This window comes from Erinaceus europaeus, chromosome X (genome assembly GCF_950295315.1).
Source record: "Erinaceus europaeus chromosome X, mEriEur2.1, whole genome shotgun sequence".
NCBI lineage: Eukaryota > Metazoa > Chordata > Mammalia > Eulipotyphla > Erinaceidae > Erinaceus > Erinaceus europaeus.
The window spans coordinates 57,554,446-57,574,082 of record NC_080185.1 but is presented as its reverse complement, the minus strand read 5'-3'; the positions used below and the strand labels follow the sequence as shown (position 1 = coordinate 57,574,082).

General features: G+C 40.1%; 1 protein-coding gene across 2 annotated transcripts in view; it reads right to left on the bottom strand.

The window, feature by feature from the left end:
- Positions 1–603: 603 nt before the first annotated feature.
- MORC4 (MORC family CW-type zinc finger 4) overlaps positions 604–19,637 on the bottom strand; it is a 66,127-nt gene continuing 47,093 nt past the window's right edge. The window contains exons 12-17 of one of the 2 annotated variants that reach the window (XM_007530619.3): positions 17,991–18,059; positions 17,540–17,591; positions 15,993–16,168; positions 2,780–3,473; positions 1,907–2,152; positions 604–1,545 (exon numbers count right to left, since the gene is read on the bottom strand). In XM_007530619.3, the coding sequence (XP_007530681.1) occupies positions 1,465–1,545; positions 1,907–2,152; positions 2,780–3,473; positions 15,993–16,168; positions 17,540–17,591; positions 17,991–18,059 (1,318 nt within the window). In that variant the 3' untranslated portion in view covers positions 604–1,464. Of the gene's footprint in view, positions 1,546–1,868; positions 2,153–2,779; positions 3,474–15,992; positions 16,169–17,539; positions 17,592–17,990; positions 18,060–19,637 lie in introns of both variants that reach the window. The other variant, XM_007530618.3, reaches the window with a different exon arrangement.

Below are 19,637 nucleotides of genomic sequence, written 5' to 3'. Positions count from 1 at the left end.
TTTGTAAATTTTAATATACAAGTGATTGATTTCTTTTCCAATAATTTTTTATAGACAGAGGCACACAGAGAGAGACAGATACAAAGAGACACCACATCGCTGAAGCTTCCTCCAAGATGGTGAGGGTAGGGCTTGACCCTGGGTCAAACACACGGCAAAGCAGCACACTATCCAAGTGAGCTATTTCACTGGCTCCTTAATAATGTATTTTAAAAATATTTATTTATTGTGAAAGAGAGAATGAAAGAGGAGGTAGAGAGAGAGCTGAGAGGACTGTTCAGCTCTGGCAAAAGGTGGTTTCCAGGGTCAAACCTGGGACCTCAGGCATGCAAGTTGGTTCTCTAACAGACAGAGCTCTCTTCCAGGTCCCTTTCAGGAATACCCTGGAGTGTGGTGGGAGGGTGGTGAGGAGACGGGTCATGATTTAACCTCAGTTTAACCCATCACATCTACCAAATGCATGTCTCACAATCAAGTTTGTTTTGTGCCCTTTTTGATGCTTTCTTTTTCTGAAGTGATGCTAAACATAACATACATTGTAAAGATAAAATCACCTTGTATTTTCACAACCTCTTATTCGACATCTAAATTCAAACCTACTCATTCTTTTAAAAACAATTTATTTTTCCAATGGAAGAAGAATAAGAGTTTTAACACAGAAAATTTGAAAAAGGCAGGAAGATAGGAAGATAGGAAGAAATATCAACCATACTCCTACCACCTAAAGAACAACCACTGTTAACAGGATGGTCATGTTCTTTCTTTAAACAAACCTTAGTTTAGGTCCCATTTCTGAGTTGATGCCTTCCTTAAGCTTCCTCTCTTGTCCTTCTCTATGAGGTTTGTGTCACTCATGTATATATGTTAGTTAAACTGGCATCTGTCTTGAGTATGTCTAACTGGATCGTTAGATCCCTGAAGGCTGAAACCATGAGTTCTACTTCTCAAATTTTTCCCAAACACCTGGTACATTGGACCCGATATTTACTGATGAATTTAACCTAAATGAATACAAACCATTTTGAAAAGATATGAAATAGGGCAAATAATGAAATTATAAAAAAAATAAAGCTTTCAGGTCACTTGCTTTTGTGACTATTGCTTTTTCCTGTTCCTGGACTCTAGAGAGTATATTTAACTAGCACCTTTCTCAACATCAAAACTGAATTAAGAAGCAAACTGATTAAGAGCCAGGATTTGCTCAAACATTATCTATATAAGCCGTAAAGGTAAGAGACTCAGCGAAAGAGAGAGGGAGAGATACAGAGAGAGATAGTCATGGCGAGAAGTGGGGAATGGAGGAAGAGTCGAAAGGAGAAAGAAGAGGAGAGGAGAAGATGGAACATTAAGAGTAGGGAAGGGAAAGGTGTACAGAATTTATAGTCTGGTGCTCAATCCAGTATGTGATTTGCCTCCAGCACAGTATACAGGATCCCATCCACTTGTTCTGAGTCAAACCCGATCTCACGAAGCTCCAAGTGAGGGAGGACAGAAGTAAGGAGATAGCTGACGTGGATACGAAGCCGTGTAAGCTTGGCCAAAGCCCTGTATGATGGAGTGAGGGGGGGCAGGAGAAGAGATGACATGAAGTCATTAGACAACAGAATAACACGAAACTCCTTAAAACTGGGCCTACATTTCTCAACAATTATGTTTCCATTAACTAGAGAAGAAGAAGAAAGCATAGGAAGTCTGTGCCACCAACCACAGGGAGACTGGCTGCAGGTCTCGAAGAAGTAATTCTTCAATTCTTGGTGGCCTATGACTTAATTACGGTCTCCTCCCTTATCTAGGACCGATAATTGGGGGTCCTAAGGGATGCTTCCCATTAGTCCCCACAAACTGTTAACTAAACCCTAGTAATTAACCTTTCTAGGTCATCTCCCTCTGGGGTCCGGTAGGAGACCTGAGCCTTCTGCAGCACTTCCAGGTGCATCTCGGTCTCCTTCAGTTTCTCTTTTAGTTCTTGCTTTTCCTCTTTGGTTCTTTCCAGCTCAGCTTTCAGAATCTGGAACTCAGCTTGGCGATAGCCCATGTGTTTCTTGCTCCAATACAGGCCTTCCGTCTCCTGGGTACTGTAAGTCACCAATTCATGTTGGACTTTCTTGAACTCAGAATGCCAGTGATCCCTCTCCTGTTGTAGCTCTTCTGCCTGCAGTCCAAGAAACAGAAAATCCATGACTCCACCTAACTGGTGGCTCTACATACCACTGAAAGGTAAAGAGAGTGTAAGGAGTCGATCCAAGGATATTTACCTTGTGAAAGTTCATACATAGTCTTCTACCTATGAACCTTCATAATACCCATGTATGAAAAGGAAGCAAGCCCCTTGGGCTTTATTCTATGATGACATACCAAAAGAATTACTCTTCCACAACTTATTTATATTTTCTTTTCTTTTGCCTCCAGGATTAGCTTTGGGGCTTGGCGCTGGCACTACGAACCCACTGTTCCTGTGGCCATTTTTTTTCCCTTTGGATAGGATAGAAAGAAATCGAGAGGGGAAGATGGGAGTGCGATGGGGAGAAAGACAGACACCTGCAGACCTGCTTCACCGCTTTTGAAGTGACCCCTCCCCTCCTGCAGGTGAGGGGCCTGGGCTTAAACTGAACCTGGTCCTTGTGCTTCAACCTGTGTGCCAGTGCGCCACTGCCCAGCCCGGCCCCTTCCATGACTTATTTTTTTAAAGGGCTAGAACACGAAATCATCAGCCCTCCAACTCTCTGGTTCCCTTAATTACAGCAATCTTTTATTCCTAGTGGTAAGGTGTTATTCTAACCTTCTGCTGGAACAAATTCCTTTCAGCCAATGCACGTTCCAGTTTTTCTGTGGTTCTCTTCAGCTCTTCCAGTTCCCTTTGGTTTCTCAGTTTTAGAGTATTCCGACCTCCACTCTCCTCGCTGCTTCTTCCTTTCTCCCCAATGACTGTGGTGGGGGTTGTAGCAGAGGCTACAGAAGAATAAGGCACTGGGTTCCATGATTCAACTGCTTTTCTTCTCTCAGCGAGCTCCTCTCTGTTAAAAGGGATCAGCTGAATGGGAGCTCCTGAATCCTGCACCCCTTTTGCAACACCAACAACAGCTACAAAAGGTCCCTTGTCTATTTCTTCCTTGTTTTTGTTTGTGCTACCTCTGTTAGACTCTTCAGCTACTAATCTTGGCATCTGATCTTCTACTTCTTCGGGATATAGGGAACCCTGGCTCTGATCTTGGGCCCCTGAGAACAGATCTGAAACCTCCCTATTCTGACCGGTATTCTTGCTTGCTTCTGGGTATTCTGGGGAGAGGTAGGGTGGTGTGCTTCTCTCAGAACTGGAGATATCTTGGCTGTTCTCCCCTTCTGGGTAGGCAACAGCTGCCTCTATCCTCCTGTAGGATCCAGGCATGGAATAATCTAGAGGTGGTGTTGTTCTTTCATTCTGGAGCTTTCTTCGCTTCTCCACAGGTTCCTCACCTAGGAGCCATTTGTATTTACTGCCGAGTAGAAGAAGAAGTTAGACTTAAAGGTGCACAGTACAGGCAAAGTATGTTCTTTTCCTCTGAAATTCCTCTAGCATTTTCCCATACTAAAACTGACTCTAGATATTATCTACAGAGTTTCTGGTTAAGAACACAACTTTAGCTTCATCCTCTAAGCCTCTGTATGCATGCAATTTGTAAAGATACTAGTTGGTCTGAAGGGAGAGATTAAACTGAAAGGTATGAAGATACAACATCTGGATATAATAAGATCAGGTTGACTTTGGTAGGAATTCTAAAAAACAGGATTTGAAACCAACATGACTTGAACTTTCTAAAATGTAAGTAAAGGAAGAAGAAAAGAAAAAAAAAACATGTAAAATTCTCTAACATGGGAGTGGAAACAAGGTCATAAAAAAATCTATTGGAGTACACAAAGAATGGAATTGGAGAATGGAGCCAGCTCGTTAATTTTTTAAAGTGCCACAAAAATCTTCCGTATCAAAGACTTACGCACATTTAAAAATATATTTCAATAGAACACCATACAATTCTTTTGCCAGCCAACTGTATTGTGGCTATTACCCATTATTCACTTATAAAAGTTAATTAAAACACAGAGACTAAGTCAGAAACAAAAAAAAACTGAATTGGTTAATTTAAGTCATTTCCTTTTTTATGACAAAAGAACTCCCTTCTGTCACAGGCAAACAGGCACACCCTCTGTTCTGGAGAGCCTGACCTCAAATCAACTTCCATTTCTGGCTGTTGAAGGAACAAAACCACTGGCACCAGTAAAATCCATAGGCAGTGTTGTATCATGCAACAGGGAGGACTGTTCATTTATATGCTAATACCGAGCTTGCTCTCTGTAGAAAACTAAACAATTTCACGGTGAAAAGCAACTTTCATTTATTTTTCTTTCTTCCTTTCTTCTTTGCTTTTTTTTTTTTTTTTTTCCTCCAGGGATATTGCTGGGGCTCGGTGCCAGCACTACAAGTCCACTGTTCCTGCCATCCAATTTTTTCCTTGTTTTTATTGGATAGGACACAGAGAAATTCAGAGGAGAGGGGAGATAGAGAGGAAGAGAGAAAGAGACACCTGCAGACCTGCTTCACTGCTTGTGAAGTGTTCCCACCCACCGCAGGTGGGGAGCTGGGGGCTTGAACCCAGATCCTTGCAGTGGTCATTGCATTTAGTACTATGTGTGCTTAACCAGGTGCTACACCATCTGGCCCCTTAACTTTCAGTTTTTTCAATGTGAGTCAGTCATGCTATTGGTGACTTCACAGTATCTCAAGGCTGCCCCTATTCCTCTGCAATCTCAGAACATCAGTAAGAAATCTTAAACCTTAGATTCTTATAACACTCTTTATATCCTTCAAAACTAGTGTTGGTTTTAGAAAATGCAATGGGGGGGGGGGGCGGTGGGTGGTAGCACAGTGGGTTAAGCACATGGCAAGAAGCACAAGGATTGGCCTAAGGAACCTGGCTCAAGCCCCCTGCTCCCCACCCGCAGGGGGGAGGGACATCAGTTCACAAGCGGTGAAGCAGGTCTGCAGGTGTCTATCTTTCTATCCCCCTCTCTGTCTCCCCTCCTCTCGATTTCTCTCTGTCTTATCCAACAACAAGGCAACAATAATAACAACAACAACAACAACAATGAAACAACAATGATAAACAACAAAGGGCAACAAAAGGAAAAAACGGCTTCCAGGAGCAGTGGATTCGTAGTGCAGGCACTGAGCTCCCAGCAATATCCCTCAAGGCATATAAATAAATAAATAAATAAATAAATAAATAAATAAATAAATAAATAAATAGAAAATGTGACCAGGGAGTTGGTTTAGTCAGTAGAGTACCAGACTGCATGCTTAAGGTCCTGAGTTTAATCCCCAGGTCAGCATTTCTTATACTGAGACTCTGATTCACTCACAAAGAAATTAAAACAAACAAAAAATCATATTGTTTTCACTGATTTCTTTACCCTCAATGCCATTTTTGTTCTAATATATATATATATATTAATTTTTATTTATAAAAAGGAAACACTGACAAAACCATAGGATAAGAGGGGTACAACTCCACACAATTCCCACCATCAGAACTCCGCATCTCATCCCCTCCCTTGATAGCTTTCCTATGTTTTATCCCTCTGGAAGTGTGGACCCAGGGTCATTGTGGGGTGCAGAAGGTGGAAGGTCTGGCTTCTGTAATTGCTTCCCTTCTGAACATGGACGTTGGCAGGTTGAGCCATACTCCCAGCCTGCCTCTCTCTTTCCCTAGTGGGGCAGGGCTCCTTTTCCTTGATCAGGTCGAGTTTAGCTAGCACTTATTTACATGCATGGCCGGGCATCCACTCTACCCAGTGAACTCGCTCCAACCCCATAATGTTCATTATTTATTGGATTATTTAGCTAGTGACACTGTATGCACGTGTCATGAAAGATGTCAAAAATGAAATAATTAAAATATTTAATAAAATATTAAATAATTTAAAAAATAATTAAATGGTATTTAACATTATTAAAAATTGTATGATTTCTTCTTTGTTCTTTTTTCCCCTTTTTCAGGTCTAGTTTAACATTTACAAAATTAACAATAAACTGTTATATTTGTTCCTTTACATAATGTATGGCTTTCTTTTTGTGAAAGCTGAAAAAGAAAGTAGTGCAAGTAATAATTATTTACATCATTTAGGTAATCTGCTAAATTATCTTTATGTTTTCATTGTACATTTTAGTTTTCATTGTGGATCTGTGTTACCATCTGTTATCACTTCCTTATTTTAATATACCTCTTTTTTATTTTTTATATTTATTTTTCCCTTTTTGTTGCCCTTGTTTCCTATTGTTGTAGTAGATGTCATTGTTGGGACAGAGAGAAATGGAGAAAGGAGGGGAAGACAGAGGGGCGAGAGACAGACACCTGCAGACTTGCTTCACCGCCTGTGAAGCGAATCCCCTGCAGGTGGGGAGCTGGGGGCTCAAACTGGGGTCCCTATGCCAGTCCTTGCGCTTTGTGCCACGTGTGCTTAACTCGCTGTGCTATCGCCTACTCCCAATACACCACTTTTTTAGTGTTATAGTTAAACATTTTACATCTGCATATCAACCCAATGATAAAAATGTATACATATACAGAATCATATACAAATGTACACATACTGCTTATGCAATTATTTTTAAATCAGCTAAGAATAGAATAGAGTAGGAAAAATACTGATAGATATATATATATAATTATATATATAATAAATAAATATATATAATTAGTTAGTTACCACTGCCAGTATTCTTAAGTTTTTTCTTTCTTCTTTAAAAAAATTTTTTAAATATGTATTTATTTCCTTTTGTTGCCCTTGTTGTTTTATTGTTGTAGTGATTGTTGTTGTAGTTATTGATGTCGTTGTTGTTGGATATGACAGAGAAAAATGGAGAGACGGGAAGATAGAGAGGGAGAGAAAGATAGATACCTGCAGACCTGCTTCACCGCTTGTGAAGCAACTCCCCTGCAGGTGGGGAGCCTGGGGCTCAAACTGTGATCCTTACTCAGTCCTTGCTCTTTGTGCCACGTGTGCTTAACCCGCTGCACTACCGCCCAACTCCCTCTTAAGTTTTTTCAAGATAATTCAAATTGCTATCTTGCATTACTTGCTTTTGACCTGCAGAACTACGTTTAGACTGTCTTATAAGACAAGCTTTCTAGAAGCACATTCCATAAGACTCTGTTTATCCAGGAATGCATTTATTGCACCTTCATTTCCTTTCTTTAAATTTTTTATTATATTTAGTTATTGGGTAGAGACAGCCAGAAATTGAGAGGGGAGGGGGTGATAGAAAGGGGGAGACAGACAGACAGAGAGACACCTGCAACAGTGAGTCACCACTCACAAAGCTTTCCCCTTACAGGTGCAGACTGAGGGCTTGAACCCAGGTCCTCATGCATTGTAACATGTGTGGTCAAGCAGGTGTGCCACCACCCCGACCCACACTTTCATTTTTGAAAGCTAGTTTTACTGAATTCAAGATTCATGGTTGTCTTTCTTTCAGTACTTCCAATATGTCCTCCCACTGCATTCAGATCTCCATTGTTTCTTGGGAGTAGTCAGCAGTTAATTTTATTGGGGCTCTTTTGTACATGATGAATGAGGTGGGTAGGAATAAAGCTATATTGGAGAAGAAAATTCTCCTTCTGCCTTCTAGTTTTTATATTCGTGTTTGGCTTCCAAGACTTCCATGGTCATATATCTATTAATCTCCTTGAATTTATCCTATTTAAAAAATCTCTTTTTAAAAGATGTATTTATTACAAGAGAGTAAGCATAAGAGAGATGAGAGACTGAGACACTCCTGAGCTGTGACATAAGTTTGTACTGGGGATTGAATCTCTAATTCTGGGGATGGGGCCTCAGGCTTGCAATCCATGTGTTCTAATCAGCTGAACCATCATCACATACTGAATTGACCCTGTATCAGAGTAGCTTATTTTCAGCCAGTTATTTATTATAGAATATGCTTACATTCCCAGTACCTGTGAAGTTCATGAAGTTCTTGTTTTTTATTTATTTATTTATATGTGTGAGGTTTGGGGACCACTTTCAAGTCTACCTTACATCCTGCTCTGACATATACTAAATGAGTGAGGTCTTGTACTTATGCAGTCTTTCTAATCCCCAGAGTGGACTATTCAAGGAGAATTCTTCTCGACTGTCTTTCCCCTTGATTCTCCATGTTACTAAACTTCTGATTTGTCAGACATTTTGACTGGAGGAGCTATGAGCAACTTTTTCAATTGTTCCCCACCAAAATTTCCATTATATACAATTTTGACATTGTCGTTAGGAATAGAATTTCCTAACATCTGTTCCATATAGTTCCAGATAGAGTTAAGGGTTCTTTATCTCTAAGGTCTGCCTTTCCCCCAAAGCAAAATCTTTGTGCCAGTATGAAAGGGCTGGGAGAAAATACTGTGATCCACTTCTCTAAAAGGAAAGCCTTTTATGTTAATGGCCTATTCCTCAGAGGTGGAATCATAACTCTAAACCGGGAGCTAGGTAAAGAGACAACACCCCACCCCCCAGCTTCTTGACTACACCTACTTGAGCAGTAAATTGCCTTGAGAAGTTTTCATAAAACAGCTTGGGGAGTAACAGGAATGAATTAAGTGACACACGCTCTTACTTTTTTATGATGTTTTAAATAGTGTGTCTTAAATGAATGCTTCTCTATTTGGTACACGTCCTGGGCATTTCCCAGGAATTCAGATTGATAGATTTCTTTTAACAGTTTCTTGAAATTAAATGGTTCTTTGTTGATGAGAGAGTCTACCATGCTTTTCATTTCTTTATCTGGAAAGCTCTCTCAAATAGCATATTTTAAAATGTGAATTCTGGTGTCTGAATCATTTATATACACTTGAAAAACTGTTCTGCTGGTTGGTTTTAGGTGCCAGGGCCTCATGAATGTGTGATTCTATCACTTTTGAACTAACTTCTTATGTCCTTTTTCATTTTGGATAGAAAACAGGGCAGAGAGAGAAAAATAGAGGAGAGATACCACAGAACTACTCCACCACCTGTGGAGCTGCCTCTGCTGCTATTCACGGTGTTCTCATGAACATGAGCCTACGGTTCAGGCGCACAAGGTTCCTGAGAGCATAAGCCATGCTCTCTATAGGATAAGTTATCTCTTCACCCCATGTTCTATGTTTTTCCTCATGCATGTTGCTTTGAATGGTCTTGTAGGTATAGTAGTATGTCAGTTGGTATCAGTTTCCGTAGTGTAGTGATTATCATGTTAGCCTCACAATGCAAATCCGCTGGGTATTTTTCTACATCCTTTTAAAACATGAACTAATTAAGCTCTGACATATAGTTTAATCAAAGGCTCTCCAGAAGTTGCACAGCAGGTAGAGCACTGGACTTGCATGCTCACGAGTCAAGAGCTCCACCAGAGGGATGCTCTGGTTCTCTCTCTTTTTCATTTTAGTTCACAATTTTTTAAAAATAAAAGCTCTCCAAATAGCTCAATAAATTATAGCCATGAACCTTTATCTACACACTTATGGATGTTTTAGATCTTAATTTGTACATTTCATGAAACCTAGCATGTATTTGGGATACTTACATATAAAATTTTCACTGCCCTAAGCTTCTTCATCTTTGATTCCATCACTGCCATGGCAGTGTGCTATTCATATAGTAAGCACTCAAATATGTGTTGAATCAGGGAGTCAGGCAGTAGCGCAGTGGGTTAAGTGCACAAGGCGCAAAGCGCAAGGACCAGCAGTGTGAGGAACCCGGTTCAAGCCCCCGGCTCCCCACCTGCAGGGGAGTCACTTCACAAGCGGTGAAGTAGGTCTGCAGGTGTCTATCTTTCTCTCCCCCATCTGTCTTCCCCTCCTCTCTCCATTTCTCTCTGTCCTATCCAACAACGACGACATCATTAACAACAATAACCACAACAACAATAAAACAACAGGGCAACAAAAGGAAAAATAAATAATAATAATAAAATATTTTAAAAATGTGTGTTGAATCAATAAGCAGAAAAGGAATGATTTCCTCAAGAACAAAAAGTAAGTTATAGTTCCCCAAAAAGTTATGCCTGCTTACATACTAACAGAACCTACTCTTAAAAAAAAAGAAAAGAAAAGAAAAGAAAAGAAAGAAAAGGGAAAAATTGATTAAAAAATATATAGGGGGTCGGCAGTAGTGCAGTGGGTTAAGTGCACATGGTGCAAAGCACAAGGACCTGTGTAAGGATCCCGGTTCGAGTCCCCAGCTCTACACCTGCAGGGAGGGGTCTACTTCACAGACAGTGAAGCAGGTCTTCAGGTGTCTATCTTTCTCTCCTCCTCTGTCTCCCCCTCCTTTCTCCATTTCTCTCTGTCCTACCCAACAACAACACCAATGGCAATAATAACAATAACAACAACAAGGGCAACAAAATGGGAAAAAATGGCCTCCAGGAGCAGTGGTTTCATAGTGCAGGTACCGAGCCCCAGCAATATCCTGGAGGCAAATAAATAAATAAATAAATAAATAAATAAATAAATATTATTTTATCGACTGTGGATAGAGACAGAGAGAAATTGAGAGGGAAGCAGGAAGCAAAGAGGAAGAAAGACAACTGCTGACCTGCTTTTCTACTTGTGAAATGCCCCCCCCCCTACACACACACACACTGCTGATGGAGAGCAGGGGCTTGAACCTAGGTGTTTGTTCATGATAATGGGTGTGCTCAACTTGCTGTGCCACCGCCCAGCCTCCAAAACCTATTCTTTATTCCAGGCCTTCTCTTTCCTTTGCTAGATTTGTGAGAGTCACAAAGTTGTTTCTAATGACACATAGGATTTTTTTTCTACCACCAGGGTTGTAGTTGGGGCTCAGTACCTGCACTGCTCCATTGTTTCTGGCAGTTATTTTTCCTTTTTCTTCCTATTTTTGATAAAGGGTAAGAAGCAGAGAGAAAGAAAGATGGATAGAGGGAAAGAGAGAGGTGAAGAGAGGCACCTGCAACACTACTCCATTTCTCATTAGGCTTCTTCCCCCCGGCAGGTAGGGACAGGGAGCTTGAATCCAGGTCTGTGAAAATGGTAGCATGCACACTATACTGGGTGTACCACCACCTACCCCCCACCCCGCCATAGGATTTTAAAAAATTATAGGGGCCGGGCACTGGCGCACCTGGTTAAGTGCACATAATACTAAGTACAAGGACCCACACAAGGATCTGGGTTTGAGCCCCTGGCTCCCCATCTGCAAGAGGGAAGCTTCATGAGTGGTGAAGCAGGTCTGCAGGTGTCTCTTTTTCTCTCTCTTCTCTAGCCACCCTCCTCTCTCAAGTTCTCTCTGTCTTATCCAAGAAAATGGGAAAAAATGGCCTCCAGGAGCAATAAATTCATAGTGCTACACCAAGCCACAGTGATAACATTACCTGGAGGCCAAAAAAAAATCTTAAAATGAAGTGCAAGATTTATTTATTTATTTATAGTTTTTAATTGCCACCAGGTTTATCACTGGGGCTCAGTACTCACATGATGAATCCACTGCTCCTCACAGCCATTTTCTGGCCCCCCTTTCCTTTTATGTTTGATAGGACAGATGAATCGAAAAGGGAGAGGAAAACAGAGAGGAAGAGGGACACCTGCATCACTATTTCACTTCTCAGGAAGCTTCCCTCCTGAGGGTTTTAACCAGGGTCCTTGAGCATGATAACATGTTTGCTCAGCCAGGTATGCCACAGTTTCTATTTATTTTTTACTGGGGGGAATTAATTGTCTACGGCAAATATAGTTGTTGATACATGTGTAAAATTTCTTCAGTTTTCGGCAAAACACTCTCACGCTCAGCCTATGTCCTCCACCTTCACGCATGCCCCCATCCAGAGTCCTTTACTGTGGTGCATTACACCAAACCCAGTGCAAGTTCTACTTGGTGTTTACTTTTTCTATTCTTATTTCTCAACTTATGTCCACAGGGTTTATTTTTATCTAGAGTTAGAGAGCTGTGCCACATTACTCAAGAACACTTATCTGTTTCAAATTTTCGTCAGAAACAGAAGGATGAATATGGGATGATCTCACTATCAGGCCAAAGTTGAAAAACAAGATCAAAAAAGAAAACACAAGTAGAACCTGAAATGGAATTGGCGTATCGTACTAAAGTAAAAGACTCTGGGGTGGGTGGGTGGGGAGAATACAGGTCCAAGAAGGATTCAGAGGACCTAGTGAGAGTTGTATTGTTATATGGGAAACTAGGGAATGTTATGCATGTACAAACTATTGTACTTACTGTTGAATGTAAAACATTAATTCCCCAATAAAAAAATCAGAAAAAATTTATTTTCATAATAGCAAAGGAAAACTCTGTAACTCTTGACCAAACCTATTATTTCATTGACATCATTGCACAAGAAAACCCTGTATATTTATGGAAACTCTTGAGCACATTCATTTTCCATTACTAAGGGGTAAATTCACAATCATTTCAATCAGTCTGAATTCAAATATCTAACTCAAAATGTCATAGTCTTTCAGTATGAATTCAAATATCTAACTCAAAATGTCATCATCATCATTGATCCAACTTCTATGACCTATGGCATTGAGAGTATCAATTATCACATATCTCTCTTGGAAGAATAGGATTCTCAAGTTGAAATTACACACAGACAGTCAAAGGACTTTACCTGTCCTCTATAGTCACAATCTAGTTCTGGACATCGCAGTTCCATAATGACTCATACAAAATTCCCAATAAAGATTGACAGCATAAGCCACACAACAGATGTATGCTCTGCTGCACTCATCAGATGCATAGGTTAGTATGTGTAAAACTCTTTCAACCACTCACTACAATGTAAATAAAGAACACTTGAAGAAAAAAAGAGAAGTAGTAACATTCAGGAAAGGATAACCTTTAAGAGTAGTGACACCTTGATATGCCAGTGGTGATTCTTATATATGACCACTTCAAGGAATCTAAAGTAGAAGTAATAATGTACTTTAAAACATGCATATACTTGCTGTATCATGTATACTTCCTAACATTCTATGGGGGTTAGAAAACTATGGATGTTGGGGCCGGGTGGTGGTGCGCCTGATTGAGTGCACATGTTATAATGTGCAAGGACCCAGGTTCAAGACACCAGTCCTCACCTGCAAGGGTAAAGGCTTTGCCGAGTGTTGAAGCAGGGATGCAGGTGTCTCTCTTTCTCTCTTCTCTTCCCTCTTAATTTCTGGCTGTCTCTATCCAATAAATAAGTAAAGGTAATAAAAAAATTAAAAAAGAAAACTATGGATGTTTGCCATGTGGACAGTCCAGGTTTGAACCAGGCCACCCCTGGGCACTAGAGGAAGCTTTAGTGGTGTGGTATCTTTCCCTCTCTTTCTGTCTCTATATCTTTTTCATTTTCTTTTTTTAATTTTATTTATTTTCCCTTTTTTTGCCCTTGTTGTTTTTATTGTTGTTGTAGTTATTATTGTTGTCATCGTTGTTAGATAGGACAGAGAGAAATGGAGAGAGGAGGGGAAGACAGAGAGGAGGAGAGAAAGATAGACACCTGCAGACCTGCTTCTCTGCCTGTGAAGCGACTCCCCTGCAGTTGGGGAGCCGGGGGCTCGAACCGGGATCCTTACACCGGTCCCTGTGCTTCGTGCCAAGTGCACTGAACCCGCTGTGCTACCGCCCGACTCCCTATCTTTTTCTTTTTTAAGAAACAGAGAGGGAGAGAGGCAAAGGGAGAGAACGGGAGAGACCACAGCACAGAAACTTTCTACATTATCCAAGTGAGCTACTTCACCAGCCCTGTTTCTGTCTTTCTCTGTGTGCAAAGTCTCCTTAGGGGAAAAAAGTCTACTCAAGTGATGGAGCCTTGGTGCTGACAGCAAAAATGACTATTTTATTATATGTTGAGATGGTAAGTACTTTGGATATATTGAGTTAAATATATTATAGAAATAGAAAAAAAACTATGGATGTGAACAGAGAAAAATTAGGCTCAAGTCTTTGAGACTAAGAAATATATATATATTTATATTATGTATATGTACATTAAATATATATATTTATGTATACTCACCATGTAGGTTTTACTACTATAGACTGACTTTTTTTCCAGATAGGTAAAAAAAGATATATCACAAAAGCTTGCTTCAGTATGGTGAGGGTCAGGCTTGAACCTGGCTGCATGCATTAAATTGTATTTTTGACCCTTTGCTGCATAGTTCAATTTCAGAAATTGCTTCTTTGATATGACTCAAATCTAGCTATCAGTGATTGAGTAGCTACTATCTTCCTTTCACGGTAGTGTTCTAGGTGTTTTCATAATTCCTTTAGAGATCTATTGGTTTTGTTCATAGTAGACTACTCCTGAGACACTTCATTCATGTTCAAGGAGCCAGGGAGTTCTTCTAATATTTATAGGGCTTAATTGTGGAAGAAAACTGAATGAGGAACTTGCATGCCTACAGAGATGCTTGTCTAGATGAAAACTGGAAAGACTTATGAAGAAGGAGGAAAAATAATTAGTGACAATGGAGAAAAAAAAAAACTCAGTCATTTTTACCCCAACCTGTTTTCCATTGTTTCTATCCTATAATATGTTATGAAAGACAAACTGAAACAGGATGATGAAAAATCCATACCTCACTACATAATAATCACATTATTGATGACTGTGGACTTTTCTACTGTTAGAGAGCAACTATGCCCCTGCCCTATGCTTTGTCCCTGAAAGTCAAAGTAAAGCAGAGAAAGCAAATTATAATTAGGGGTCTGGAGTTCCAGTTTCATGGAAGAATAAAGGCAAATCTATCTTTCAATGCTTTGGTTATTTCTGATATTCAAGAAAAAAGAAAATATTTTCCTCCTTTCCATTATAAAAATCAATAAAATAATATTATTGAGACACTAGAAGGTAAAAAACTAAAGCACAATATTAAACTCAAACTAATAATTTCCTCAAGAGAACAATGAATTAAAAGTCTCACCTAGGGGGGAGTCGGGCGGTAGTGCAGCGGGTTAAGCTAAGCGCAGGTGGCGCAAAGCGCAAGGACCGGAGTTAAGGATCCCAGTTCGAGCCCCCGGCTCCCCACCTGCAGAAGAATAGCTTCACAGGTGGTGAAGCAGGTCTGCAGGTGTCTATCATTCTTTCCCCCTCTCTGCCTTCCCCTCTTCTCTCCATTTCTCTCTGTTCTATCCAACAATGACGACATCAATAATAGCAGTGATAACTACAATAAAAAAATAATAAAAAAATCTCACCTAGGGGACCGGGCAGTAGTGCAGTGGGTTAAGCATACATGGCACAGAGCACAAGGACCTGATTAAGGCTCCTGGTTCGAGCCACCAACTCCCCACCTGCAGGGGTTCGCTTCACAAGTGGTAAAGTAGGTCTGCAGATGTCTACCTTTCTCTCCCCCTCTTTGTCTTCCCGTCCTCTCTCAAATTCTCTCTATTCTATCCACCAACAACAATAATAACAACAACAATGATAAACAACAAGGGCAATAAAATAGCCTCCAGGAGCAGTGGATTCGCAGTGCAGGCACTGAGCCCCAGCAATAACCTCGGAGACAAAAAAAAAAAGTCTTACCTCCAGTAGTTTTTACACATGAATAAACATGTGCTAGGTCTATCAGGTCTCAAAGAACTTCAATATTCCTCAATTTATGAAAAAAACTATCATCTATCTATATAATATCCCCTTATGTTTGCACAACAAATTACGTTCTTCAAAATGTTTTCATGTCCACTATTTCACTTAATTCCCACCATAAGGTGAACACAAAGTACATAAAAGAGCATAAATCATGGTCATCTCAACAAACTATACACACACGCAACACAACAGTTGGAATTTTTGAAAACTTGGGGGGTACATAAACACATAGTCCTATCAAACAAAAATGGTGCTTCTTCTAAGTCCATGCTAGGCCTTAGGAGGAACACACACGATAATGACATGAACTTAGTTTATAGGAAAGCAAACCCTGAGGCTTACTATACAGAGATTGTTTTCTACACACCTGGAAAACTGAAAGATACTGGTATCCAGAGGTTTGAGTTGAAGAGAAGATGTTCTGTTCTCTTCTCCAGCAGATAGAAATTGGCAAGGGCTATCAACCCTATCGTATCCAATCGTCTTGTTGTTCAGATCATCCATATCTTGAATAGTAGAGATTTTCAGTGGATCAGCAAATACCTAGCAAAGAAAGAAACGGGTCATTAAAAATCTCAATTTCAAACTAGTACCAAAGGATGAGTCAATCCTTCAGATGCTAGGAAAGAACACTTGGCCAAATAAAAAGTAACTGTTTCCTACACAAAACAAACAGCGCCGCAGTAATGTACACTAGAACACTGAACCCAGGAGCGTTCAGTCATAACCTTATCAGCTGGACTCCAACAGACCTCCCCTCTAGGAACTTATTGGTTCCCAGAGTTATCCCACCCACAACGGTAACCTAGATCCCCTAGTCACTAGCTAATTCTCTCTTGCGACCCACTTTAAGTCTGGGTTTTCATTGCTCTGGTATCTTTGATGAGGGGAGAGGTGAAGCATTGCAGCAAGTGTCTGTGTTGGTTTTGGAGAGATGCATGCGAGAGACTAACATATAGTCATAGTGCACACACAACAGAGGCATGCGGCTGGCCTCTGTGGGAGAGCCAGCTTATGAAGAAAGAATGAGTGATGAATGTGAAGGAGTAAAAAGGGGAGGTAAACTGAATGAGGACAGGGCAGTCCCAGATAATCTCCCAATCTCTAGATTCGATTCTTAAGATACTGAGGTATGGACCATGTGCTTATTTATACACCGGGGTCTTGGACGCCAGAAGAAGAATTTGTATTGAATTGCCTCTATCCTCACCAGTCTGACCTACCCTAATTGAATGGGTGGAAGGTGAATCTAACATGCGACTAGCAGATATCTCTGGGAAAAGGGGTCAAGAGGAAAATCATGCAGAAAGACAAGGTTGGGTGGGTGCTATGGTGGCTGTCAGGAAAGGAGTGTCCCTGAAAGGACGGCCAACCTTATTGCACCCTTCAGCGTCCGGAGCTGGGCAACCATGTCCGAGAGACAGTGCTCCTGAAAATTCAAAACAGCAGTCTTTATAAAGCCAGCCAGCCTGAAAGCAGGGATGGGGGAGGGACACAAAGAACCACCCCTTCTTTCCAAGGGGAAGGAGGGAGAAATCACTTCTGAATCCTGGAAGAAAGGAAACTGAGGAAAACTACACTTCATAGGACAAGTCTGTGCAAGGATAGAATTAGGCCCTTGAATATTCTGTGATGGCACTGAATGTGATAGTCATATGTCCAAAATGGGGACTGAATCCAAATCTGGGAAATTAATGACTTGACTCTTCTAGGTCTGGTAATCTGAACATCAGAAACAGCAAATATCAAAGCAAATTCTAAAGATTTAATGTGGGAAGGGGGGGAGGAGGGAGGAACCACCAGAAGAAATAGGTTATTTCTATGCAGCTTTTAAGATTGTGCTTCCTTCAACCTCCTGTCCTCTGTTGGGGAAAATTTTGTGTGAGAAAAAGAAGAGTGTGTACTTTCTCTCACCTGGTGGTTCTCATTTTCTACTGGCATCTTCTTCTTCTCAACAGTTTGATCTCTAGAAGATAAAAGTGTTATTTACTTCACTTATGCAGTCTCTCATGCTGAAATGGATCACCACCTGTCGATTTAGATATAATGTTCCTTCCAAAGTAAAACTGGTGTGAGACTCAGTGAGCAACTAAGGGTGACTTCCTGAACTATTCCATAAAGAAAGACTTCAAATTCCCCATCAAATGAGAGTGGGGATCTGGGGGAAGAGAAAAAGAATAAAGGTAATAATCAGTCAGGAGAGTCAGGAGATAATTAGAAAGAATTAAGAATCTGGAGATGAGAGGGGAAATCATTAAAAACCAATACAATAAATTTCTTTCTTCTTAACATCTCCCCTATCCTATTATGTAGGGCCAGGTGCCTCTACTGTGTGACACAGAATACCACCTCACGCATACTCAACTGTTTCTTAGTTTTGTTCAAGTACAGGTCTTCATCAACGAGTTCTTGTTCCTCTGGAACAGAGCATCTCCTACAAGATAGAGAAGAAATCAATTTTTGGAGATAGAAGGTAGCTCAACTTCTTTTTTTTACTTTCTTTACAACTACAAACAAGCAGGTCAGGAGGTTAACAACCCTCTGACAATGGAGCTCACATTCCACAGTCATTACAAAATCTGTACGCAGGCAGACATGTAGAAATTCTTATTTCAGGGCATGTCATCATCTGTACCTTTGGTGCATATACTTCTTTGTTCTGTGACATTCAAAATATCTGACAATTACAGAGGTTCTATTATGGTGAGGAACAGAAAGAATTTAATTTCTGTTATTATTAGAAAGTAAAGTTCAAGTACAAGAAAAATTTTGATTGAGGTGTAATCTAGAAGCATGTGGATTCCTAAACTAGATAATTATGCTTGAACGTTAGGCTGAGAAGATAGGAAAATGCTTCTTCAAGGAGATGTTCATGTCTGAGGTTCTGAGTTCTCAGGTCCAGTCCCCAGCACCACCATAAGCTATAGCTAATTAGTGCTCTGGCAGTAACAACAACAGCGACAACAATGTCATGATAGAAAGCAGTGATAAAGAACTAGGAGGTATTTACAACCAAAAGAACAACAGAATCAAGACTAGAAGGTCAGGGAGAAAGGAAAATTCTATACTGGAAACATCACATGCAAAGCAAGAATAGAATTTTAGTAGAAAAAACTGACAGGTGCTAGAAAAGGCATTTGGGATTAAAAGAAATCCTAGAAACAAATTTACTCTCTGCTATTCCCATTTTATAAAAGGGAAATGTCTTGGAAGGCTACCTCTGTGTCTCTGTCTCTGTCTCTCTCCCTTCCTTTTCCTTTTTTTTTTTTTTTAAATCTTTACTAGAGTATTGCTCAGCTCTGGTTTATGGTGGTGCCGGGGACTGAACCTAGGGCTTTGGAGACTCAAACATGAAAGTCCTTTTGCAGAAGTAGTATACTCTCCCAGCTTGGAAGGCTATATTTCTTAGACTAAGTGCAAAATCATAGGAGACACATGATTAAAAAACAAAACTTCAAAGAACTCAATTCTATATGTTAATCACACAAATCTAGTTATTCCCCACAGAAAGGTGCTTATGTTCATCCTGGAGAATATGGGAGAATGCTTATCATTTATAGACCCAGCCTACGTTTAACTTCCTCCAATTTAAATATTTTAAACACTCTCTGTTTTATTATCTTTTATTATCAGTTTTATCCTGAAGAAAAACAATTAAGAAAGTCATGGTTGAATTGAAGCAATGGACTTATTATCACAAACTGATATGATTACAAAGTCAAATCAAGATATTTCTTAGTATTAAATGAATGCCATGGATATGCCAGGCACCAGCTACATGTCAGATACTGCAATGAACATATGACATATTATTAGAAAGATAAACATGTAGACAAAAAACACTAAGATTTTTAAATGTATTATATAAAATAGCAACTATGACAGATTCAGGCATAGGAAACATGAAGAAAATGATCAACTAGATAGAAAATGTAAAGCCCTTGATTTCAAAGAGTTTACAACCTCTTGAAGAGTTAATGCATATACAAAAGAAAATATTCCAAAAATACAA